General features: G+C 34.4%; 2 protein-coding genes across 2 annotated transcripts; both read right to left on the bottom strand.

Moving 5' to 3' along the window:
* Nucleotides 1–1,160: 1,160 nt before the first annotated feature.
* LOC100374638 (hydroxysteroid 11-beta-dehydrogenase 1-like protein) lies at nt 1,161–6,358 on the bottom strand. The gene is made up of 4 exons (XM_006820926.3): nt 6,277–6,358; nt 3,796–3,926; nt 2,915–3,209; nt 1,161–1,531 (listed from the first exon to the last, which is right to left on the bottom strand). Exons 1-4 carry the CDS (start codon nt 6,356–6,358, stop codon nt 1,161–1,163), a joined length of 879 nt encoding a protein of 292 aa, XP_006820989.3.
* Nucleotides 6,359–11,412: 5,054 nt separating this feature from the next.
* On the bottom strand, nt 11,413–12,996 carry LOC146747531 (hydroxysteroid 11-beta-dehydrogenase 1-like protein). The gene is made up of 2 exons (XM_085496510.1): nt 12,766–12,996; nt 11,413–12,017 (listed from the first exon to the last, which is right to left on the bottom strand). The coding sequence occupies exons 1-2, from the start codon at nt 12,863–12,865 to the stop codon at nt 11,674–11,676; spliced, it is 444 nt and encodes a 147-aa protein (XP_085352636.1). The 5' UTR covers nt 12,866–12,996; the 3' UTR covers nt 11,413–11,673.
* Between the last annotated feature and the right edge of the window lie 14,617 nt (nt 12,997–27,613).

Here is a 27,613-nt window from a genome sequence, read left to right as displayed (position 1 = left end):
CGTGAATATATTAGCATAATGTTTTTTAAAATGCATTATTATTTACAAATATTTTACAAATATATCAGTGAGAATATTACATGTTTTCTATCTCTGCAGTGTGTGCATATTTTCGCCGTCTTCATCTTTTATTAACCGTGTATTCGTGTCGGCGATAGGCGATAATGGCTGTATTCAAACGAGCTTGATGAATGTGTTAAGAATAAATAAAACGGTATATCTTAAAACTGATCATTTTGAATTGTGAAACAAATTGTCATTGGCATGTGTTATAACATGTTTAATGTGCATACCACAGTTGAACAAAAATGAATAGACATGTTCACATAACACATTGGTCTTGAGTGCTCACAGCAATGAAATGTATATTTGATTTGGTGACCTTCAATGTAGGCTAGCTTTAAGATTGCAATATTTCAAGATGTGTTTCCATAACAACTGATTTTATCATTGTTATGGTGATCACAGTAATCAGTGAGGGAATGTGAATTGTAACTTCCGAAGCTCATTTTTGCATATTTAGAAATATAAACAGGCCTTTTTTAAAATTTGAATAAACACAATGCATTAGTATCACTGACTAGACTCAACATATCAAGAAACAGCACTCGATAAACTAAATAATTACTCATAGATAGTTGTGACATAAAAAAGTGAAACAAATCTGTTTATTTCATTACATGTACATGATTGAGTGAGGGCACAGGTATTTGACAGGAATACAACAATGATTAAGTACAATAGTTTAGTGTTTGCAGATTTTAAATCATGAAAAAAGTGGAACAAATCTGTTTATTTCAACACATGACTGAGTGAGTGTATTTGACAGAGGTATAACTGTGATTAAGTACAATAATTTAGTATTTGCCGGTGTTAAATCATTTTCGAAGTTGTAACATTGAAACACAACCAAGAGTTTATATAACAAGTCAGTGTTAATAGTTTTTAGTGACAGCATACATCATACCCCATGATCAAGATATAAAAACAAATAGAAATGGCTAAAATATATTTTAAGATGATGCAACATATACAATACATGTATATTTATATGTCAATCTGTTCATTTCATCCATGCATCGCTGACGTCACTATGCTACATGTGTTTATTCGATATGACAGACTCTTTGTTTGAAGAGTACTTGTTTAAGTAATGTATCTTATATCTTCAGCATTCTCAACATCGGGAAAAACGAGTTTGTCATCATGATATCACATAGATCACGTGAAATAGTATGTATTATTTCAGGAATTCTGACTGCAGCCCAAGGGTAGTAAGCCCATGTCTGTTTGGAACTCGTAGCTTTCATGATGAAAGCGGCAGCCTCATCTGGATCGCCGAATTGTGCCAACATGTCACGATCTTGTACCAGATCAATGGCATGATCAGTGGCTACACCGCCAAGAAAAAGCAGTGTTACAGATACATTTAGTTCCTTATAATTGAGTTCAAGCCTGAATCCTTCAAAGAACCCATTCAATGCTTGTTTGGAGGCAGAATGGGCAATAACACCAGGCAAACTAAACAAACCTGCAAGAAAAAAGAACAACAAAACAATGATAATAATTCTACGAACAATTAATGAACACTCTTAGTTTCCACTCACTCACTCACTAAGTTATGGTCCGCAGTTTCTTTCTGGTATGTTCATTCTCACCAGTAGTCCGTCTGTTGCCTTACATTTACTCTGGTTGCGAAAATCATGGTTTGTCATTGTTGACTTGTTGTTGCTTTTTAATCCGCCTTTATTATCTTTTGACATTGTTTGTATTGTTGCTAGATCAATATACACTCTAATCGTCTACTGCATATCATGGCGTTGACATCAATTAGCTAATATGATTTTAGTTATAAAGCTTTAGTGTTTTTATGTATCAAAAAAAATTGCCAAACGAGAGTTGGGAAATCTTGGGGATAATGTGATCAACTTTTAAACTCACGGACATCGTTTAATTTCACCGGGCCAATGATCTAAATACCGCTGATTAGTGGGTTAAATTAATCATTGTCAAATCTGACCAATTCAGACATTGGTGCTAATGAAGACTTCAGTAAACGTTCAACAAATTGTTAGAAAAAAATAATTCAAATTATCATACGTCAAGTTACTGGGAGAGGTTACCGATATCATAAGCACACTGCGTATTCTGTACTGAGCTGTGATGTGTGTTTAGATAAAACAATTGAATACGAGGGTTAGGTAATGTTTGGCTCGGACCAAAGTATGCCTTTTAACTGCAAATCATAAAAACATCGTCACAAGAATACTTTATTTTCGATGATTTAATATAGCACCCGTCTTTCAACAATGTTAATAACGGGAATTTAAAACGGGAAAAAAATTATCTATGTTTTAACTTTGAACGAAGGAGGATGGGTATCAGGTATTCAAATGTGCTTCCACAGTTCGAATCAGGATTTCCAACCGACTGGTCATAATAATTCATACTTTATTTACTTTGCATACTCTGTTGAAAGTAGAGTACAATAATGCAAATACCCACTAGTCACTCGATGTATTCTATGACACGAAGATTATATGCCATTCGTTTTTTTTCGGTGCAAAGTATGTTAAACAATGTTAATTTTAAACTACGTTTTTATTATTTTGTTTTCATCCATGTTGTACTGATCTAAATAACCTTTGTGGTACCGAATGAACACGCGTTACTAATATTTTTGCTTTAACAAAAATTTAACCTGTTTGCGTACTAATATTATATGAGCATGTAAATTATAATTGATACAAGCTAAAGATGAACGCGCTGCTAATCAGGACAAAAGTAGGAATGAAAAAAACAATAATTGACTGTTTCCTATTGGACTTATGATGAATACGAAAGACACGCACAATCACGAACTAGTGAATATAATTAGTTATTTCCATGGAAAACACAACACGAAATGACTCACTTGTACCAGCTGAGACCACAGCGATGCTACCATTAGACTCAGACAGCATGGGTAGTGCTTTGGTTGCTAGATTCACATAGGACACAAAGTTGATATTCATTAGTGCCTGAAGTCCCTCGATATCGCCATCCCATAATTCCAAGCTGTAGAGAGCGTGGTTTAAAACGAGATAATCCAATCCACCGAGTGTCTTCTCAGCTTCAGTTATCAATTTACCAGTCTCGTTAATGACTTGCATGTCCAGAGAAATGTAATGTGCGGATTGAGCACCCAAGTCTAAACATTTCTTTACTACCTGCATTGAAAATAAATTATTATTTTCATCAGAATATATCTCTATATACTGACTTAGAAATACAAAAAAATGAACAATGGTCAACAAATTTTAAAACGCGTTAATAGAGCGAGCAAAGCATTTGTTATGTTTTATTTTTTCCTGGTATATTTTACTAAAAAGGTTAAATAAAATCGTTTTTCATGACAAAAATACACTGTGGAAAACAAATTGTGTTAAATAATGCATCGATTGAGAGACTTCTTTTCCTGAAAAATGTGTCTCAACCAAACGTTTCATATATATATATATATATATATATATATATATATATATATATATATATATATATATATATATATATATAGTTAATATATTATTTCATCAATGTCAGAAGACAATGCTAAAGTATATGATGCAAATATGGTGAACGTTTACTAATAATGAAATTCGTCTTAGTTGTGCCCCATTTTAATGCATATATTGTATGGATACTTACAAAATGATGAAATTCAGTGGCAGTATTACAGAGTACAAACAATAACTCTAAGTGCATTTTGAAATGCAAAATGTTCTGCAGATGGCATATAATAATGATAACACCCACCTGTTTAAGTAGGTTCTCTCTCCGAGCAGTGATTAATATATTGGCTCCCAGCTTTGCATATTGGTAGGCGACTTTTTCTCCAATACCGGTACTTGCACCGGTCACAACTACTCGCTTCCCACGTATGCTTTCTGCAATACAAACTTATCAGACTATAACATATTTCACGAAACGGAAGTTGTCATACATCGTTGTATTGATAAAGAATTCAAACAATGACTACTAATTATTTCACTACTACCATTTCAAAAGTATAAAAATATTGCGAAGCATGCCTTTGAGTAGACAGTTGCTACATATATGTTTTGTTCAACCATTACGGTTCCTTTAAGTTTTCAAAAATAAAGTCAAGACACTGTTTTGCTCCTAAATCGCTCTATTAAATTATTGAGTGTTTTAAACTGTAGGAATAACATAACTACATGATTGCAGTGTACGTACTTTGGCACCAGACTTCTACTTAACCGCTAAGATGAATTGTGATTAATAATTTTCCACTGTAAAGGGTTGAATGAATATAGGGATTACTTAAAACTGAGAAAAAAACAATGGCTCTAAACAATGGAAGAAAATAAAATGTGTCGTTATGCAGATGATGGCGTAGTGTAAGTATTATAATTGGCGATCTGCTCCACTGGAATTGCCTTTAAAATCACTTTTATGTGTGTGTGCTGTGTCTTCAAGTGAAGGTGCGACCTTCCTGCCAAGTTCGAGCGAACAGAAGAGTTAAAAGCGGTTACTGTTGAAAAGTTACCTCAACTTTGAGTTCAAATTTCACGGTAATGAAAGAAGATATAAACAAATCAAATAGTAACATTTTGCCTACACTCAAGTTGAGCAGAATGCGCTATGAGGTATTCAATCTTAAATTTGTAGGAGGAGATGCATTTGGCGCGAAGTTATTCAAAAATAAATTTGTTGGCTGTTGCTATGGCAACGGTGGGCCAGAATTGTTTCCAATTTTTAATTTTTACCTACTAGCTACAGTGAAGGTGTGACCTGTCTGCTGAGATTAAGCAAAATCGGCCCAGCCAAAAACATCACAGAAGAACTAATAGGTGAAGACACTGGAAATCACACATGCATGCAAACACACAAAGAGGCAATCCTAGCAGAGTGACCACACTCAAGCTTAGTGAAGCTTTTCCTTGAATTGTTAGGCGAGATACATTTGGCGCGAATGTATTAACAACAATCAGTTTTGGGGTATGTTGCCATGGCAACGGTGGGCCGGGATTTTTTTTTCGGATTTCACCAACCAACTAACTAGACTGAAGCTATAACTTACCTGCCAAATTTGAACCAGATCAACACAGCCAAAATAATCACATAAGAGCTAACATGCCGTTCCTGGTGACCAGTTACCCCAACTTTCAAATAGTAGCATTGTGCCCACACTCAAACTGAGTAGAATGAGCTATGTCTGAGGAATTTAATCCTACATTTGTAGGAGGAGATACATTTGACATTCCCCCCGGCTGTTGCTATGGCAACAGTGGGTCATATTTGTTTGCAGATTTTACGTAACTAGAGTGAAGGTGTGACCTGCCTGCCAGGCCAGGCCAGCCAAAAAAATCACAGAAGAATTAATACGTGAAGACCAAGGAGATCACACACACACACGAAAATACTTTTCAGGGCAATCCTAGCGGAGCAGCTCACCAACAGCAAAATAAAGTGAATGAACTTCTGGAGACTGAATGCTTTTTGCCAACCCTGTATACATGGCCCCGGTTTCAGTTTTAAACCGACATTAGCTTCACGTTCATGTCCTATCATGGAAAAAGCCGAAAATATAGTTTTTCGTTTCAAACGGGGGAAAACACATAGTAAAGATAAACTGTGCTGTCAACTGAACGACCCGTGGGTATTTTGGGATTTAAAAGACATGTATCTGAAAATTATTTGTTTTTATTATTATGCAAATAATGCATGGAAAGATAGTTTTTTACAGTGGGTCGTTCGGGAACCCGGAAGTTGTGTCGACCTTCAAAACGTAACCAGAAATATGGCACTAATCGACGTCTGTGTAGTCAGTCTTGGGAATTATGTCAATTGAGACAATATTACATAAATCAATATTGTCGATTACAAAAAACTACATTAATACAAACCTGGTAACGCTGAAACAACTTGCATCACCGATCTATGTGTATATAATTGTATGCCAGGGCTCATTGCATTTAATCAAGATTACACATGGAACGTTTCAGATATTGTATCACATTTGTACATGTTTTAGTGATTTCAAGTTGTTTTTTCTCATAATTACCTTTACAATAAAGTTAATGTAATTTAAATCAACAAACTATCTCCATAATTGGGTTTACCTGAAGATTGTCCATAATTCACTCCATGTGTGCATTCGACGCATATTACATACGTGCAACTGATGCATGTCTAGGTCTCTTAAGAACCCGACCATTGTTATTATGTTGTCAAGGGCCACACTGTGGCTTCAAAGTAATAGTGTTATCTCACCTGGGTCAAAGGTGTTTCTCGATATGTATGCAATGTATATTGCAATGCTGACAATAAACAGTCCTGTAAACTTCCAAAACATTCCCAATTTGATGTGTGTCTGCGTCGAAGAGGTCTAACTGTTGTATGACCAGTGTGTCTGTCACGCGACCCAGGCCTATCACTAAAGATGAACTTTCACCATTGTTGACCCCTGTCGAAGAGGGCGCAATTTCAACGTCAGTATCTATTACACTTTGAGGAAGTTATCAACCTGTAGCTGAGCGCCAAAATACTAACAATGGGAAACAATTAACATAGCATTAACAACACCATAAACAATGTAGTCTCATGATTAATTGTCGACATCTTCGGGACTCAGCTTTCTCTTTGAGGTAAGTAGATTCGATATGTACACATGAAAACAAAAACACGCAATTAGGATTGGTATAATAGCTGTAAATGCTTTAAATGTCACACTAAACTACACATGTCTGCTCATAAAAGTTTGTGTCAAAATTTTAATAATTTATAACACATGAATTAATGAAGCAGTGAGCAGAATTATTGTTTGCGTTCAACATAAAGAGTGATGTTAATGTTCTTTGTAAGAGTGTATGTTGACGTATATGATCCTCAATATTTTTTATGATGGTATAATTTAAAAAAAATAGGAAGGGGACGAAGTTGATATATGTCTACTATAAAATATTCTAGCAAGTAAACTCCAACGGCTTCAATACGAACAACTCATCCTCGTTCGTGAAACGTTATTAATCATCATCTGAACTATGAATACAAATCATAAAAAATATCTTACAAAGTACTCATAATACGACACAAACGGCAAGTTTAGACGATACAAGTTTAATGATAACCAAATATCTTGCCTTTTTCAAATCTGAATCCTTTGTGCGACTTCTAAAATCTACTAGATGATTGTAAGTATAACATGAAAAGAGACTTTCCCTGTCAGTATCTCTTATAACATTCTATGAATATGCAAATTTTCGTATTGATTTGTTATAAAGCAAAAAATAAAGTAAAACTATCTCTTATAATTTGCTAATACATACAAGTTCAAAATATCTCGGAGATGTTTCCCTTAAAATAACAATAATTTACATTAAACTAAAAGTTCATTAAAATTTTAGTTCATTACATATTCTAGACTTTATTAGTGTGCAGAATTATTTTCTACACGTTGTTTGTGAAGTCGGATATTCGAATTGCGCATGTCCAACTAGTCGTTGTAAGAGTGCATTAACATCATGCTATATCAGTCTGTCTAATTTTGGGCAATGTGTCGTGGCATTGTTAATTTTCGAGTAACTGTTGTGAGTTCGAATTCCCTATTTTATGTTTATATATGTCTGTAATTTCGTTTTGATTGTTACACGCTATGAAAACTGGGCACATAAAATGATGAAATGCTACTCTTAATACCTTTCTCGAAATTAGAACATTGGCAACTATCTTATCATCGTCAGAAACATGAAACAACATTGTTTAAATATGTGTTTAAAACAATTAGTTAGAAGATATAAACCAGATATTACACGGCAATATTAGCACTTTACAACACTTTACAGTGGGTTGAATAGCATATTGATACCATCCTAAGTGATTTAATTTTATCCAACGTCTCATGACAAACTAGTACATGTGATTATTCCAAAGTATTGTCTTTGTTTGGGGAGTACTGGCAAGTAATTTTTGACCTTCCTTAACTACTTGTTTTGCCTTTGTAGTTCTGGTAAAATAAACCTTGATATTTTAAAATCCTTTTGGAATAATATAAGACAAAGCCATAATATGATGATGTTAGGAAGGGAGATTGAAAGTTACCCATTGATATGACCTTAATAACTAAACTGCAAGTCAAAAAACAACTGTGTACATAGTATGTAGAACATCAACCCAAACTAATGCCAGAAATACATTGCAGGACAGTTGAAGAAGTCAACAGAAATAGTGTAATCACAGACTGGCAGGGAAAGGAATTTGATTTGATTTATGGTTAAGTATCAGTATCATGGCTGGTAATGATACAGGGAAAGAAGAAACTTGTGTGAAACTTGCGAAAAGGTTTTTTAAATGAAAAAAGAAGGGGATTATCATTTTATCATTTCTTATAATGATGCAATAAAAGGTTAATCACAAATTTAGAGCTGCAACACAAAAAAATGGTTAAAGGAAACAACCCATTGGTTTAATTGATTAGATTTAAATTTAATTGATTAGATCTAAGTTTGGCCTTGTACTTAGTATAACATAACATTTGTATGACCAAGATAAGAGTTATCACGAATGACATTTCAAGCATACCGAATAACTAGCTATTGATTTCACTTAGACGAACGTCAGTGGCAATTAGTCTATGCCTGAGCAAGTAAAAAAACTTAATTGTACTAATTGGAAAGTCATATATTTAGTTTACCAAACTTTGCCAAATATTGGCATAGAAATAGTGGAGACATAGTTATAATTTTATGAGTGTGATGAATGTTGACATTACAGCAAAATGTGAACTATATTATAAGTTTTGTTGTGATACGTAAAACCAGATTTACTTCAGTGTCGTAATTTGGAAACTCGCTTAAGATGCAGTTTACCTGACAGGTATTTTAATTAGTTAATTAAGAAACCAAGATGACCTCCCTTGTCCACAAAACTATATATTTTCGGAAAGCTTATTGTATGAATTTTTTTTTTGTATAGACACTGTAGTTTGAAATATGCTCAAACATGTGCTTTTTTGGTCAAAAGTGATTTAAAAAAAATAGCTTTTAAACCATGCTTCTGTTTCCTGTCAAAATTGGTTTACGGGTACATCTGTTTACTATGAAGAAAGTGCCGTCTTGAAAACTGTCTACCCGTTGTCAATTTTGCAGGACAGCAGCTCAAATTTCACTACTTCAAGTTTATGCATAAATTAACACGCAGGCTAGTTGTCTGTACGACTGTTGTAACACTGTTTAACCAAAAACAATGCTCCGACGGCGTTTTGAAGATTGTCAATCATTTGTTAAAATTTCAAAACAAAAGGTCAAAGCGTCTAGGAGCTATTTCTTTTAAAGTTCTGAGATGTGCACTAAAAAAGCTGGGATAATTGCTAATTTGCATTACAATTCCCTCAGTAAGAAGTTTGCTAATGCTCATATTTAAAATGGCTGTAACAATTCCATATTTAAATGTATTATCGTTTTGTAAAACGTTAAATATAGTGCATAATATGGAGATCCCGTCATTTCTTTTTTCACCATGTTTCTTTTTTTATTATTTATGTACAGTCTTGCTAAATCTTGCTAAGCATTCAAAGGATGTTTGCAGCTGTTATCTATATTTTTAAAATTTTGAGTATGTTCTAGTATTAAAAATTCTACAAAACTTTAACAGTCTATAGCCAAGACTGTTTGGATAATAAAAAGCAAAAAAAAAAAAAAAAAAAAATTCACTCCCAAGTGCCCGCGAACCAGCATCTCTACCTTAATTATCATAAATGTTGAATCCATCAACAGCGATATTAAATTTCATCATTGAACCCTAATAATACAATTAAGTCAATATTTCAAGATTCGACATCCAAATATTAGCGAGAGGTGTAGCCAAGGATATGCAATTTATTCTGGGTAGTATATTCGCGAGCTGTTATTGCCGTTAGAATTATTGCTAAATGACAAACGAATGTCATCAAAGTGGACATAATTTGGACATTTAATACTAATTTTTCAAACTCCGTCATGAAATATTATTAAACTGTATAGGAAAATCAAAATAACTTTTAGACTGTCCATAATTTCATTCTTTTTCAGGCAAATTTCCAACAGCATGTTTAATTTCTTAAGACTTAAAACACTAAATTCAAAGTACTATTTCCACCAATATTACGAATTTTATTTATGCGAAATGGAGTTTTCAACTGGTTGTAGTGATTGTTGTGTGTTGCTTACTTTTCTGTTACAAGATGTTAAGTAGACTGGGAGACAGTTTGCAATCTGCTCCAGTTTTGCAGACCCCAAAAAAGCCACGCAATTTATTTCTTAAGCAGTTGATTTTAAATGTGAGAATATGATTCATATGCCCCGGTTTGCATCTCATCAATGCAATGCTAATTCGCAAACACCACCAACGTCGGGAATACTGTTTTCCTTACAATGTCACGCCTTAAGATTATTTCATACATCTGTCTTCTCCACTGGCTAGGGAAGCATGAATTAAATTATTTATCTTCGATCTTTTCGCTCTGACCGGTTCTATGACAGAACGACCGTTCCTTAAAGAAAATCATTATCATATTACAAAAATTCAATGATCCTAGACTGACTGGAGCGGAAGTGAATACGTTGTTTTTGCTCTGTATTTATCTACTTCCAATACGAATGGCAATCTGGAGAAGTATACCGACTGTCTTGGTAAGATTTCTTCTACCATTCAAGGTTGCGATTGATGCTTTGATTATTACAACAAATATTTTGTTATTTATTTTGTATCTGAACATATGCCAATGTATATTATTTGCTCAACTGATGATTTGGTATATATTACTACGCAACCGCTTTGCGCTGGTGCTGAGAAACGAATTCTGTATATCAACTTGTGGTCAAAAGTTAGCTCGAATATTATGAATCCCTACAAATCTGACAAATTTATTTTTGTACCAATTGATGCCATTAACGGTACATCTCATGTAAGGGCAGAAACCACCACGCATCTTTTATCTCATAGGGATATTGTTGACCCACTAACAAGAACTGCATGTTTTATTATCATTCAACATAAATAACAAACTAAGTTCTGTACCGGTTCTAGCCAGCCAAATGAGGATACATATTCAAGCTCACACTTCGCAAATGCAAAAAAAGGAATTTCTGTCTACGGCGGAGTCACTAGCATATTCATTTATTAATGAGAAGCATAGTGTTTTCTTGGAGCAAGTAAACGATACGATGGTCAATGCGTTTCGAGTAAAACTGAAATTGTGATATGTGGGCGGACCATTTTTACAATAGTTTAAATCAGTCCAAATCAATAGACAGATAAAAGATAGATAGAGAGTTGTTGGTATGGTGTATTCATTGATTTCGGGAAAGCTTTTCACAGCACTGAACACCGGAACGGAAGAGGAGTACTGTGGAATTAAAGTAGTAGCCTTCGAATAGTTAGACACTTTATTTAATTAGTTTATTAAGATAAGCAATACAGTGTCAAATAAGTATAATTTATGGAGCTGCTAATTCTTATTCTGCTTAACTTAAAAATCTGTGATTCAAATGCATTTGATTATTATATGTTATTTGTAGATGGTGCAAGCATGACCACCTTCTGGAGTCACACTGTCATATGTTTGTATTATATGCTTTGTTAAACAGTAGTGATAATGTGATGTTTCAGTACAGTACACGATATCTTTGGCATTCAATTTTTCATTCTCATCATGACATCACATAGATCACGTGAAATAGTATGTATTATTTCATGAATTCTGACTGCAGCCCAAGGGTAGTAAGCCCATGTCTGTTTGGAACTTGTAGCCTTCATGATGAAAGTGGCAGCCTCATCTGGGTCGCCGAATTTTGCCAACATTTCACGATCTTGTATCAATTCAATTACATGATCAGTGGTTACAACCCCAAGTAAAAGCAGTGTTATAGATACATTGATGTTCTTATAATTAAGTTCAAGCCTAAATCCTTCAAAGAACCCATTCAACGCGTGTTTGGAGGCAGAATAGGTAGTCATAGAAGGTAGAGTGACCAAACCTGAAAGACAAACAACACAATGATTATTGTAATATAAACAATTATTGGCCCAATAATTACTTGCTGCACAGCTGCTGAGGTATACAATCGTATAATTGTTGAATGACCTTCCTAAACTCAGTATGAAGAAACCACTGATTTCAAAAGAATTTTTAGCGGGACACGGACAACAGGCATTTCAAACAATCGAAATTATTATTTTTCTAGTTATTTAAACATACTGTCATATCAAACATACACACAATTAACAAATACACGAAGAGGTGTAATGCCATATTTTATTTTAGGCTTTGAATTATTTTCTCAGTCCATGCATGGAACTCGATATATACTTTGCAATTTTCAAAATGTCGTCGGTATTCTGCGCATGCCAAATGTTTCTCGGAAGCGTTGTTGGCCGGCGTTGACAGACCTACCACCAATCAAAACGGCTCATTAATAATACGTACTTCACGTCGTACTTCATCTTAGAGGCTATCTTTGTTGTCAAGTACAATACTAAGATCGCGCGAGACCCAGTGACGACCGCGTTTTCTTTGGCCCGGGTCACTTGATTAGCGCATTTCCTGAAATAATAATGGCACCAGACCGGTAAAAGTCTATTTTTGTCGGCTATGCAAGGCTTCATAAGAATATATTTTCGTTTATATTTGACAGGTTCAATCACTATGGATGTAAAAATACGATCTTGTGACTGCTATGGACTGCTGTGATATCAAACTGATGAACATACTAGTAATCGACTTACCTGAAAAAGATGAGACCACAGCTATGCTACCATTAGACTTAGACAGCATGGGTAGTGCTTTGGTTGCTAGATTCACATAGGAAACAAAGTTGATATTCATTAGTGCCTGAAGTCTTTCTATATCGCCATCCCATAATTCCCAGTAGTAGAGGCCGTGGTTTAAAACTAGATAATCCAATCCACCGAGTGTCTTCTCAGCTTCAGTTATCAATTTACCAGTCTCGTTAATGACTTGCATGTCTAGAGAAATGTAATGTGCGGATTGAGCACCCAAGTCTAAACATTTCTTTACAACCTGCATTGAAAATAAATTATTACTATCCTCAGAATATTTAGAGTATCCTTATACTGATTGACATATACAATTAAAACAAATAATGATTAGTATATGCTAAGCGCTTTACACTGGTGGTATAATGTAAATAGATTATCATCTATATATTTTAAAGCACATGTGTGGCAAACGAATACTTCATTCTCGTAGGTGGTCCGATGGAGCGTCACGGAGAGGTTCCGGATTCTGGAAATTGGACTGTGGTTCACTGTAGGGAAAGTACTATGTAATTACAAATGTCCTACAGGACAGAGGGCGTTTTAATGCAAAATAGTATTATAAAGAATCAACTTGAGAACATTATTTATGGTTTCTTTAATAAGACTAATTTTCCATTGATAGATCCAATAAAAATGTGTGAAGGTCTCCTTACAAAAACTGAAGTGTACCTTTCTTAAAGAAACTTTCTCGAAATAAAACATCTGGTAGTTATGGGTTACCACCTGAATTCTACCTTGCATTTTGAGCTGAAATTGGGGATGCTCTAGTATCCTCTTTAAATTATGGATACGCAAATGGATCAATGTCGGATACCCCAGAAATATTCTTGATAAAATAGCCTAATCAGTGATATCGATATTATTACGACGATAACTCAAAGTATGCACAAAAACAGTACAACGGAAGTATCGATGCGACGATGCACTGTCTAAGTGCTTATATTGAGATGTCCTCGTAATGACCTTATTATTATTATTATACATCTTTTCCTTCCAAAGATACATCTTGGAAATGCCGAAATCCAAAATATTTAGAACAGAATAAGCGAACTTCTTTGTATGGAGTCCGGTCAAATCTTGGTTATTATTAGAGGACGCTTACTGCGTAATCATTCCATATTTGGAATTCGCATTTCCTAATATGGTAGAATAGAAATACCCCGTAAAATACCGCAAAATTACGCCGCGCTGTAACCTATGGCGTTACGGTGACAGATGTATTATAATATTGATTACTGTGAGCATAATAACCAATCTTGGGTTCTTTTATTTGTGGATTTTAAGAAAGCTTGTTATTTACTTGACTGGACATAGTTTTCCAGGCTTAGAAGTGAAAATCGATCAAACAGAACTCCTGACTCTGGGGCAAGGCACAATTGGCAACATATGGATGTTTTAGCCCCCACCAACTGAATTTCTAGCAAAAACTGCAAAAGATGCGTGAAAAGTTGAATATATGGAGATCGCGTCAACGGACCTTAATAGGAGATAAAGAATGATTGCTTTAGAATTACAGAACACGGCATTTAAACTTGCATATACAATACCAATTATGGAGACACGTGCTTCTTGGGGGCTTAAAAATTCTACTGAAATGTTATTACGACCCATCTAAACTTTATTTGCCGGACTATCACAAGCCCCCTTTTTATGTGATCGGAAATTTTGTAGAATAATAGATATATTTTAAAAAGGTGGAAATTTACTATTTTGTGGACAGTGGCTAAGTAATGGAATAGAAATCATATGTGTGTAGCAACAATGGTCGCCTAAGGTCATATGTGCAGTTTACAAATAAATATAAAATCAAAACTTTTTAACATATGTGACTATATTGCATGCAATTCCATGATCTTGGAAGGCAAAGTTGCTGGCAGATGATCTTAATTTTACACAGGCAAAACACGTGATTTTTATAATTTATTAGTCAAAGCACAGTATGAAAGTCCGGCATTAAATCCCAAAATGGTATGATTCAGGATATGCAAATCGTTCAGATTGGGAAAAAAATTGGAAAACCGTACTAAACAATGAAAGAAAAAATGATAAATTTCAATTTCAAAATAAAAACATTGCATTCTTGCCACAATTTATTATCTTTTTCAGAGAACAAACATGAAACTAATAATAAATGTAAATATTGTAAACAAGAGGAAACAATAAAGCACCTATTCTGGGAATGCAAAATTGCAAATTATTTTTGGAAATTAATTCAAAATTGGCGAAAACTATGGACATCCAAGAATATATTCTTTGAAATCCAAATGGATGTTACTTTATTAAGCTGACGAGCTATTTGGATGAATGAGGTTCTAAGGAATGATTAGATTTATTGAGATTCTTATACTTGGTGTTTTGTTTTGTGTGCAAATGGTTAATTGTAGATGTAACTTACTTTGCTTTTCTTAACTCTGGTTTTGTATTAATTGTCTTGTTTTGCAATTTCATTGATTATAATTAAAATAAAAAAAAAATGTGTTCGAATGGCAGGGGTGGGCAACACACTTTAATACGCCTTGGTAGTATAATGAATATTACGTTTCTGTTCATTTCGTACTTATTCTGAAATTGAGTGTCTCTCAGTAATGTTTTATATTTTATCGCCAATTTTGAAAGAAAACATTCATTAACAATCTGAATTATGGAAAACAATGACAAGTTATTTTTTTTACTTGTATATATATTTTAATGCATTGTAGAAAGAACAAATGTAAGATGTTAATATAGTGAAAAATATCCCAATGATGAAATTTATCAGGTTATGTCATATATATTTTAGTTTAATATATTGCAGTGACACATTCCACAAATCGAATACTCTAACCACGAAATAAAGGTTGAATCAAGTACGATTATTACAAGATTGTGACATTAGTGGGGCTCCGTGTGATACTACAAACTTGATATATATAACGAACTTTCATATGCCACATGCAAGATGATGTATATATGTCTATGCAACAGAAACAGATGATTTACTTACATGCAATTTTAATATCACTTACCTGTTTGAGTCGGTTCTCTCTCCGAGCAGTGACTAATATATTGGCTCCCAGTTTTGCCTATTGGTAGGCGACCTTTTCACCAATACCGGTACTTGCACCAGTCACAATTACTCGTTTCCCCGCGAATGCTTTCTGCAATAAATTATTCTACTTTCAACGTTTAACATATTTCCTGAAGAAGTAGTCATCAAATGTTCCATTGATGAATCCTACAAAATGGCTACAACTTAATTCACTTCTGCATTCTGACAGAACACTAGTACTGAGGGATATGAGCGGATGGAGTGTCCAGTGGAGTTTCTATATATTGCTGATTTTTTTTACTTTTTCGTTTCTCTAAATTTGTTTTAAATACAATGCTTTTCCTGTCTTTTTTTTTTTTACACAAGAATACACTTTCTTGCTCCTCTAAGTAATTCCAACTTGCCAATTTTAAAATAAGTAACCTTTAACAAAACATGCATGTGGTGGTCTAGTGTAACATAGTTCAAACAAAACTTATGTTGCTATATTTTCATCGGATCGCCTGGTGATGTTTGCAGTGATGGTACTACGACTACGCAAAGCGTCAATAATATTCGGGAAACCCGAAGTCCAAGACTCGTGAACTGACAGGTTAAGACATGAACCGACGCTATAATGAAAGTCAAACGAATATCAGAGATAGTGGGCGACGCCTGAAAAGTGACAAGGACGAAAACACGTCTAAGAGACTGACAAAGCGGCAGATTGTGGGCGTGATTAAGAATCCCTGGACAGACAGAATATAACAGACAGTATAGTTTGAGTGATCACTGAGCAAACAATGTGAGGTTAACGTCAGTAATTTCAATCTTGGGACATAAAAGTCCGAGTACATTGTGTGCAAATCGCTAGGGTAATGAGTAGCCGTTGTATTAGAAATTGCTACCTGTTCATTGGACAAGAGCGGATCCGTGTGGTGCGACGGACTTGATGAATGTGCGTTTAAAATCAAGTTTGAATATAATCTTGTAATCTCAAATAAAAAAAAAACACTCACAATGTATGTATGTATAGAAGTGTGCCAAATGATATATTGATTATCAATCTGATGTTTATTTTTGAATTAAGAAAATTCAAAACGAACAGCCATCAGTAATTGCACATCACGACAGACGGCAAAAATTGATTTACTCAAAAAAATAATCAATATGAGAAAAAGACACTATGCAATCCTGTTTACTACAAGATGCACCAAAATAAATACCAACTATATTTTTGCGTTATGCAATGTGTCAAAATGAACCTTGACGAAGACTTGCCGGTGAACGCAAGAGCACAGAGTTAGGTCATGACCTCACTCTTGTGGCTGTTGTGAATGCTGGAATGTGGGGGTTTACTAGCTTTATAAATTAAACATTAATATTTCCATTGCCCTTCGTTATTCAGATTGAACTATACATGATATCTACTACTATTAAATGTTAAAAAGTATTCTATCCTTTCTGCATACTCATTCACATCACCTGGAGTTTGGCTTGGACAGGTTATATCGTTAATGAATTAGTCTCCATAATCCTGCGGAGCTCCATTTGAATTTAATTTTAGTATCCTGTTGTATTTCATCATTTTAGAAAGTATAACACTCATCATTGAAGTTTTCAATATGTGGCGTGCCACTCGAATAAATGTCTTAAACTGAGACATGGCGCAGATGCAAGACTGTAGACTGCAAGACCCTTTAATCTATCAAATAGGACTGGATTCGAAATATTACAATGGCATATGAAACAAATATTTGTTAAATAAAGTCAAATCTGACTCGATGCACTGTGTTAAGTGAGATCCAGGAGAAAAAAAGCTGCTTAATTTGTTTTTTAATTTACGATGTTTTAAAACATTTTCCACAGATTTGCTCAATGAACAGAAATGTCTGTTCTGGAGCTTTCAACATGTAATAGAATTTTTTAAACACTCCTACCTTTCGCACGATAAATGTGTCATTCTGTATAATATTATGTAAGTCAGTATAAGAAGACTATATATATTATGAGGATACTAATAATTTATTTTCAATACAGGTAGTAAAGAAATGTTTAGACTTGGGTGCCCAATCCGCACATTACATTTCTCTGAACATCATTAATGAGACTGATAAATTCATAACTAAAGCTGAGAAGAAACTCGGCGGATTGGACTATCTCCTTTTAAACCATGCCTATACTACTGGGAATTATGGGATGGCGATATCGAGAGACTTCAGGCGCCAATGAATATCAACTTTGTTTCCTATGTGATTCTAGCAACCAAAGCACTGTCCATGCTGTCAATAATTTCAAATAATGAAAAAATAATGCTTAATCTACAGAAGATCTTTAATCCATTAGTCAGTTAGGAATGTGTTCAGCATCTGGATTCTGGGTGGATGTATGGATGTCTCTGTCTGAGCTGTTTGTGTTTTCTTAAGGAGTTGATAGACCAATAATTAATAAGTGACTTTAAATATAGCACTATTTGACCTACAGTGTTGATATTAATAGTGCACATGCATTTGGTTGACCTCTTGTTTATTGAACATTTTGGTACTTTTAGTGAATACGTGTGTCATTTTGACTTGAACCGGAAATAAAGTTTGACCTATAATAAGTGACAAGCATGCATATGTTCCTGTAAAATCAGCTAATAGCACGTCGAGCTTCAAATACGCCAAGTATACGCAAAATATACGTAGATCTGTGCCGATTTTAATTATGTGCACTGGTTTGTCACGTGTCCGTATATACTACGTATACGTAGGAATACGTTAAACAGCATTGTTCTGCATTACGTGTATGTTAATGTTTGCACTGTATACTTCCGGTTTGCGTGAATATACTGCTGTGTATATTTACGTATCAGTATGTTCCGAATGTGTGAATATGCGTTGCGTATTCCGCATTCACACGTTACATGTACTCGTGCGCCGGCTAAAGTATATCTTCGAATATCGGGAATATACGCGTGCGAATACGCAAATGTACCCGTGGTATATCAAGGATTTTGCCTACTGATAAAAGCTGGGCGCGTGTTTAAAAAAATAACGTTTAATCCATGACCCCAAAATGAAATGTGCTGGTTGCTGGTTCGCAGAGATGGATGCTGCGTGTTAATATGATTCCAGACATAGTTCTGGGGCGTCCATTGTGAGCATATAAATAATTTTTTTTTCTTTATTACATCATGTCTGACATAATATCAGACATAATTTGTTGAACCATATTCAACATCCAGTAAACAATAATATGTAAAACGTTCTAACTAAATGTTGTCATGTGATCTGCTTTTGGCGAACACTGCACATAATTTATATCTGTATCACCCAGTAATTATTTTTGTGGTATATATGTCAGATGCTGTTGCAGCCTGCTAAATTAAAAGAATTACAGTTTTAATTGATATTTGATACTTATTTGGAGGTTAAAAAGCCTCTTGTTTACGCACTTTCAATCATTTCATTTTGGCAAATTGAACAAATGTACTCATCCCATGTTATTTGAGATTTATTTCGGTATACAACCGTTATGAATAATTAATTTTTATGATTTTCTTTAGGTAAATTGGAGGGATAAATATAACCCATGATATTTCACGTTTATTTGGGTGTAAATGCCTCTCGTTTAATTAATTTTGAACATCTCCACTATTTAAATATATCCCAGATTACTTACACCAATAATTTACACCATCAACTTGTTAAATTGGGGGAATAAATGTGTCTTTGAATGCAGCATGTGGCTGGCAACAATTAAAATACATATTTCATGATGATAATTTTCAAAATAATTTGGTATACAGCTGACAAAACTTCTCCTCAGTAGGGTTTCTTATTTTCTTTATGGCAATTAGAATTAAAGCTTTTTGTCAGATTAGATAAGTAAAACAGTGGTATACACCCAAAACCAGGTTTGTTCTTACCTGCATCGAACGAGTCTCTCAAAGTGAACGCAATGTAAACAGCAAGCAATGCAATAAATGCCCCAGATATTTTCCAAATATTTCTCATGTTAGTGTGTACCAAGCAGCAACAGAGCAATGTCCTTATGAGGAGAACTATTTCATATAGTGTAATAGAAATGTTTTGCTTCAAACGGCGGACATAGATCAAGATTCCTCATCCCAGAAAAATATAATATTCTATATATATATATCGTCTGTATTTAAATAATGCACGTGATACAACATGAATGACATGTATTATGGGACGATGCCCTCAACGGCCAGTTTCGATCAGCTTTCATGCTTTCTTTTAATGCCTTTTGGACTATATGGGAAGTCCTGCGATGTACTAAAAATGTAGTTTTTTGAATTATAAAGTTCTGTTACGTTATTTCAGTTTTACAATGGTTATTTCAGAACAATGTCGCCAATTTCGAGATGTATTTTTATAAGTTAAGTTCGGGAGTCTATCTCTCTCCCGGTTTCCATGGGAAACAAAATGGCGGCACCCATGAAGTAAATACGAAAGTGCAAACTCTCTCAACCGCAAGTCAGATAAGCACGTTACAAAGATACCAGATTGCTACAATTGACTCTGTGTACAATTTAATAAGCACATACAAATTGTCAACAGCCTAAATGTTATTCATTTTCCGCATGGTTAAACTGTTGATATTCGCTATTGCTGAACATTGTACTACTGAACCACTTGATATGGTAATATGTTTGTGACCGACGCTGAATGTAACCGTTATAACCAATATAGACATTTGTTTATGTTACGTCTTTGTGATTGAGGACAGCACCCTCAAATACACTTGTGCAGCGGAAGCTGTGTCCGTTTTCTGCTAGGATTCAATTTATTTACAACACCAGGACATGCTGCAGTGTTTGTATTAAACGTCTCTGTGTGTCTAGTGCCAATTGTCACACATCTGTTGAACAGATCAACTTACATCTGAGCGAACTCTTGTATTGCTGATGTGATTTTATTATCTTTTATTGAGAAGGAATATTGTACCACTGCCAAAGTGTCACGATTCGGTATCACTCACATGATCACTAGTTGTACCACCAAATAAAAGCAATGTTACAGCCACATCGATTTCCGTATATTTCAGTTCATGTTTGATATTGTACTTGCGTTTATATAGGAAGTCCGTCGACAATTTGGAGAATACACACTCGATGTAATCCATGATACGAAGATTTGTTTTCAGTACTAAGTACAGCCACTTCAAAATGTCATTTTTGTTTTTAATAATTTCATAGGGACCAAATCATCCTGATTAGTGTTTGAATACGGGGTCTGAGAGAATCACCGGAAACAATCACGCACTGGTTAATACACATAGTTATTACCATGGAAAACACAACAAGAAATGACTTACCAGCACCAGCTGACTTTGACAGCATGGGTAGTGCTTTAGTTGCTAGATTCACATAGGAAACAAAGTTGATATTCATTAGTGCCTGAAGTCTTTCGATATCGCCATCCCATAATTCCAAGTTGTAGAGGGCGTGGTTTAAAACGAGATAATCCAAACCGCCGAGTGTCTTCTGAGCCTCAGATATCAATTTACCAGTCTCGTTAATGATTTGCATGTCCAGTTAAATGTAATGTGCGGATTGAGCACCCAAGTCTAAACATTTCTTTACAACCTGCATTGAAATAAAAATATTATTATCTTCAGAATATGTAAAGTATCCTTATACTGATTGACATATGCAATTAAAACAAATAATGATTAGTATATGCTAAGCGCTTTATACTGGTGGTATAATGTAAATAGGTTATCATCTATATATAGACTTTAACGATTGTGTCCACGATGAGTACATTCAGGAATGTATGTAAGTGTTCCGTGTAAAAAAAATCTTTAAAGCACATGTGTGACAAACAAATACTTCATTCCTGTAGGTGAACATTCTGTATTGAAACAGAGATTGCCGCCGTAGTCAAGAACAGTGGGCATGAGTTTCAACGGCCAAGGATACGAGGTGAAATTTACGTTAATTAACATTGTTTAAGATAGAAGTGAGCGGCAATGTATTCTACAATTGACTTTATATATGCACTCGCCGCATATCACGTACGCGTTGCTGATGTATGTCAAGGTCTTCTGAAAGCCCAACCATTGTCGTAACTATGCTGTGCAAATTAATACATGCACAGGACTTAAAGTAATAGTGTTATCTCACCTGGATCGAAGGTATCTCTCGATGTGTATGCAATGTACATTGTAATGAACACAATGAGCAGTCCTACTATGTTCCAAAACTTTCCCATGGTGATATGTGTATGGTCGCGTGTGTGTATGTGTACAGGTATATTGGATGTTATCAAACAGAACTTTCCACTTTTTATAGTGGTTGTGGTACACTGCGTAAAATCATCAGTAGAAAAAAATATTCTCAGCTGAAAAGATAACACGCTTATATATACACATTCAATAACATGGCAGGTTTGAGACCAATCTATTATTTGATCGGAATTGCTTATTAGACTATTAAAACTTGCCATAATTTGTCCAATGCCATAACAGAAAGATGCAACAGAGCAGCTATGGCACAAATGCTTTCTTCCTGGTAACAAACAATTGACCAATCATTATTGACTCTTTTGGAGAAAGCGGAGCTAAAAATAAATTTCGGACAAAAAAGATGGATATAATAACAAGTTCTGTAATCCTCAACACAATAATACCAGTAGTGACAAACTCTGCAAGATAAACACAGAAAGAAACAATGAATAAATTATTTTTCACACATTCCTGAATTTGACAACGCTAGAGTTATTTCACAGAGTGATTACGTATACAATTTCTAAAACTACAGACGGTGTTGTACAATTGTTAAATGGCGTTCATTAAACAAAACATGACAGAACTACTAACTTTAACTACACTAACTATAACTTTAACTACACGAACTACTAACTTTAACTACACAAACTACTAACTTTAACTACACGAACTACTAACTTTAACTACATGAACTACTAACTTTAACTACACGAACTACTAACTTTAACTACACGAACTATTAACTTTAACTACACGAACTACTAACTTTAACTCCACGAACTACTAACTTTAACTACACGAACTACAAACTTTAACTACACGAACTACAAACTTTAACTACACGAACTACTAACTTTAACTACACGAACTACTAACTTTAACTACACGAACTACTAACTTTAACTACACGAACTACTAACTTTAACTACACGAACTATTAACTTTAACTACACGAACTACTAACTTTAACTACACGAACTACTAACTTTAACTACACGAACTACAAACGTTAACTACACGAACTACTAACTTTAACTACACAAACTACTAACTTTAACTACACGAACTATTAACTTTAACTACACGAACTACTAACTTTAACTACACGAACTACTAACTTTAACTACACGAACTACTAACTTTAACTACACGAACTACTAACTTTAATTACACGAACTACTAACTTTAATTACACGAACTACTAACTATTTTATTTATGTATATGTGTTATAAACGGGGTTTATAACAATTGTACATGTATAAATATGGGTATTCATTTTGTAGCTACCAAGGTATAAACGTGATCAGATTCGGTGCCCGCCAATATATATTGAACTAGAACTAAACTAGAACTGCTTGGTAATCTGATGCCTATCCATTTCATCACATAAAATACTAGTTGTTATAGAAATTGTATAAATCCTTATGTCCTTATAAATATATCACAGACAAAAAAAAATAAACCGGACACATGAACCTCCCGTTCCAAGTGCCACATTGACTTGACTAAGGTTGACCTCAATAATTTAAAGTAAAGTAAAGTGGGAGAAACGGCATATTTAAAAAAAACGCCAGAATTTGAAACTGAAAGGTAATATTGCCTATACCTATATATTTGTTATAAATACTAATTCTTGCATTATGGTAGGTGTCACTTTCAAAGTTTGGACAAAATCGTGAGCGTATTTTACCACAGTGGTTTCATAATTTACGCAAATATTTCAGTAAAACCATTTCCAAAAATTACAAAGGAGGCAGAGATTAACTAATAACCTTTTGTGAAGAAACAATCAGGAAGCTGATGTGGCTGGTTTTGTTTAAAATGTTGTTAAAAATAAGAAAGAAGGGGAACCTGCAGCAGTTAGGTCTTACCTTACAGCAAATTTACAATAGAAAATATTAGCGTAAAAAACATAAACAATGTTTATGTTTATGATATTTATTGGTGCAATCTTCAGAACTCAGCTAATGTGATTTATATAAATACTTTAATGGTCACCTTTAAACTGCACATGACTGCGCGTACACGAGGAGTGAGTATAATACATGTGTTTGGCCCTAAATTGTCATATGTGATACGTTAGTCTCAATTCAAAATATTATTTATTTACAAGACTGGAGGCAACATTATACGAATGAATAAATATTATTCACTCTCTGTTTTTACTTGCAGACCAAGAAGTCGGATCATCATGCCGACCGTGTCTTTGACCGATAAACAAAGTAGAGTCATATTCTTGGTAGATAAGTGAAAGCTGCAATCATGAGGTATTTTATATCAAAACTTTGCGTGCATATTAAATTTTGCTGAATAATGATGAGTTTTTGAAAGTACATATAGATGGAGCCACAAACTGATTTATTTATGCTGCTAAGCATACGTTGGGCTAGTGTCAGAATTGTGGAATACATCGCATAATATTTCATACTAATGTTACTTTACATTTAAATCATCACTTGTCAGTACTTTACAAAAAAAGAAGACATAATATATGTGATCAACACATTCGACAAAGTATGTGTTGTTTCATCACCAAATATATCCGAACATCTTTGATGTGATATCAATCTTGTTGGCCAGCTCTTTATCACTTGCTGGTGTGTAGCAATAATTCATCTCGACATATTATACCCGGGGAGGGGTAATATACTACTCGCTGATAAAAATAACATGAGTAGGAATTTTTATCCCGATGGGCAGGTGAATGATAAATTATTCTTACACTTTCAAAAGGTTTATCTATATTCAACATTCATGCGAGAAAGTACACACAGAGTCTGTGCTATCAAAATAAAAACTTTATTACTTAGAAAAAGGAGCTATTAAATACCATTGATAATAAAAATGATTGTATAAAACTCAAATCAATTCGGGTGTACACTATGATATGTGTTTGAAACGAAAGTGTCACGATCACATTTAATAGCTCATTCACGGGCATGTTGACCTGTTCACTTTTATCCATCAGCCTCCGATGACATGATTATAGACTATTCAATAGCATGCCTTACTGCGATGTAACTGTGTTTATATTACTCAACTGCAAATTTTGCCGACATTGCCTTGCAACTAGGTGTCAAATTCCAGGATTATTGTCTCATATTAGTTGATAATACAGTGGGTTGATTGGATTCACTGTTACCTGTACAAATTAGTATAGTTTTGTTTCAATTTGCATTCTGATCTACACTGCATGGATTAAAAAATCATGTTTTGTGTACTAATTATTATAATTATAGAGTTCGGCTGCCAATTGTAATTTGCTTAATTAATAAATAAGTTGCTTGCGAATGAAATTACAGTGTATTGACCATCATATGAATATAATATACCTGGGCTCGGTGTTCAGAAAATAAACAGTTTAATGGTCAAAATCGCTCCACTCGCAAATAAATCAAATTTAATAGAGTACAAAAAATATAGTGGTTAAAGTGAACAATAAAATCCTATTCCATCATAATGTACATAACAATACAAAAATAGATTTTTTGGTAAATTTCCCACTTAAATAACCATATCCGTTCATTTAGATCATGTTTTATGCACATTAAATAAGAACCTCTTATGTAAATATCGAAGCAATCGCATGACGCCAGGAATCCGACAGTCCGACATAGTGAGCTGAAAAAGAACAAGGTAGTTTACAATCGATAAATAGCATGACTGATTACTACCTGTTCTACATTACCGTAACATTGCTTCCTATCGCACCAACTGTTCATTTGAACTTGCTAATGTTAAACGCGGTGGAGAGACACTTGAAGCAATAAAAGATCCTTATTCAGCGAATTGTATCCATTGGTCTCTCATGAGACCATGGGTAGTAGGTATCCTGGCAGACTTGATCAAGACAAGTGCTGCAACTTTGAATGGCCTAATTACATCAAGTATAAGGTTCAATCAAAGAAAACTAAGAAAGAACTTCCGTGTGCAGAGAGTATTGGAGACACATTAAATAATAATTCAAAATCTGAGATTAGGCTTTCACACAAGAAGCTATTCGAGTCTACTATTCGAGATGCACAATGTGAAAACAATGTGATCTAATTAATTTTCAGTCCATCAAGTTTTAAGAGTGAAACAGAAGTGAGAAAGCAGTCCACGGAATGACCTTGATTGACGTAAATATCTTGCAAAAACGTGTTGCCTAATTTGTTTAATTATTTAAGAGACATAATTTCCAGCTTTATTATAAAGTAATTTAGATATTACAGTATAAAAACAAATGCATCATCTCAGAAAAAACGTGCTGCGCTTGGACGTAAACAGAATCGTACAACATGCAAGATATAGGAAATTTTAGCTGCTGTTTGCCCAAGTATTTTGTACAGGTATCTCTCTCAAAAATTAATGATTTACTGAGACAAATACGAACCTCCTCATTATATTCATTGTGTGACTCCTGTATTATACCTGTCTTTTAACGAAATCAATTAGATTCCTAACAATATGTGAATCAAAAAAATATCTATATTCAAAATTCATGCTAACAATATGCCATGCTTGCAAATAGAACATTCCAGATTCTGTGTCACAGTTGTATATATTATTAGTGCTTTAAAGTTCTTTTGTGTATCTTCTCTATATCATTGTTGTCCTATTTTGTTGTCATATTGTGGCGTCAAAGGCGTGTTATCTCACCTGGGTCAAATGTGTCCCTCTAAGTGTATGCAATGTACATTGCAATGAACGCAATTATCAGTCTTACTATCTTCCAAAACGTTCCCATGTTGATATGTGTACGTGTCGAGGACATATGACTGTACTAATGTCAGTGTCTGATGTCAAGGACACCTCGTCACAATTATACGCAAAAGAGTCGTGACCACGCGATCAGGGCAAAACACTATGAACTTTGACCCCATTTTGACCCTGTGGCCTATCGAAGAGGACGCACTTTTAACGCGAGTTTCTATTACACTTTAAAGAAGTTGTTAACCTGCAGTTGAGCGTCAACTCATTGAATATTAACTTACAATAGAAACAAACTAGTACTAACAACATAAACAATGCTGCCTCGTGATTCTTCGGACCCGGTTCCCTTTCTGAAAAAGTATGTACACATAGAGGTAAAAGAAAACACCGATAAGTTGCGATAAGTATAGTCATTAATGCTTTTAAAATCACCCTTGTCAACTACACATGTCTGTTCTCAAATGTTTGTGGCAGGATTTTACAACTAACTTTTTAGGATTTTATATAGATTCCATAAATAAAATCACGAAGTCTTTGTAAGTGAGCAGAATGATTATTTAGGTGTAATTAGGTGTTCGTATGCAAGGGATGTTTCCACACAAAAACGACGAATTGGGCCGAATTTTGTTATCGGTTGGCTTAATATGACCCCAACGAACCGTATTTTTGTGAAAGATTGGTATTTTTGTCCTGATTTGTAGGAATCTGAAAAACGCGTTTCACAACTTGTCTCTTATTTAGTTTTATGCGTCATTCAAGATGGCGGCCCCCATATAGTAAATATCGTATTTATTTTATTATCACGTGTGCGCCAGCTGACTGTGGCTATGCCAACCCGTTTGCATACTCTG

Source organism: Saccoglossus kowalevskii, chromosome 3 (genome assembly GCF_978046115.1).
Source record: "Saccoglossus kowalevskii chromosome 3, keSacKowa6.1, whole genome shotgun sequence".
Lineage (NCBI taxonomy): Eukaryota > Metazoa > Hemichordata > Enteropneusta > Harrimaniidae > Saccoglossus > Saccoglossus kowalevskii.
The sequence above is the reverse complement of the archived record's forward strand: the minus strand, read 5'-3'. Positions and strand labels throughout refer to the sequence as shown.

Coding starts and splice junctions, on each gene's coding strand:
- LOC146747531 (XM_085496510.1), bottom strand. CDS start 12,865: ATGAATATCAACTTTGTTTCCTATGTGAATCTAGCAACCAAAGCACTA. Junction 12,018..12,765: donor TGTGGTCTCATCTTTTTCAG/GTAAGTCGATTA, acceptor TTTGTCTTTCAG/GTTTGGTCACTCTACCTTCT.
- LOC100374638 (XM_006820926.3), bottom strand. CDS start 6,358: ATGTTTTGGAAGTTTACAGGACTGTTTATTGTCAGCATTGCAATATAC. Junction 3,210..3,795: donor GAGAGAACCTACTTAAACAG/GTGGGTGTTATC, acceptor TTTTCAATGCAG/GTAGTAAAGAAATGTTTAGA. Junction 1,532..2,914: donor TGTGGTCTCAGCTGGTACAA/GTGAGTCATTTC, acceptor TTTTTCTTGCAG/GTTTGTTTAGTTTGCCTGGT.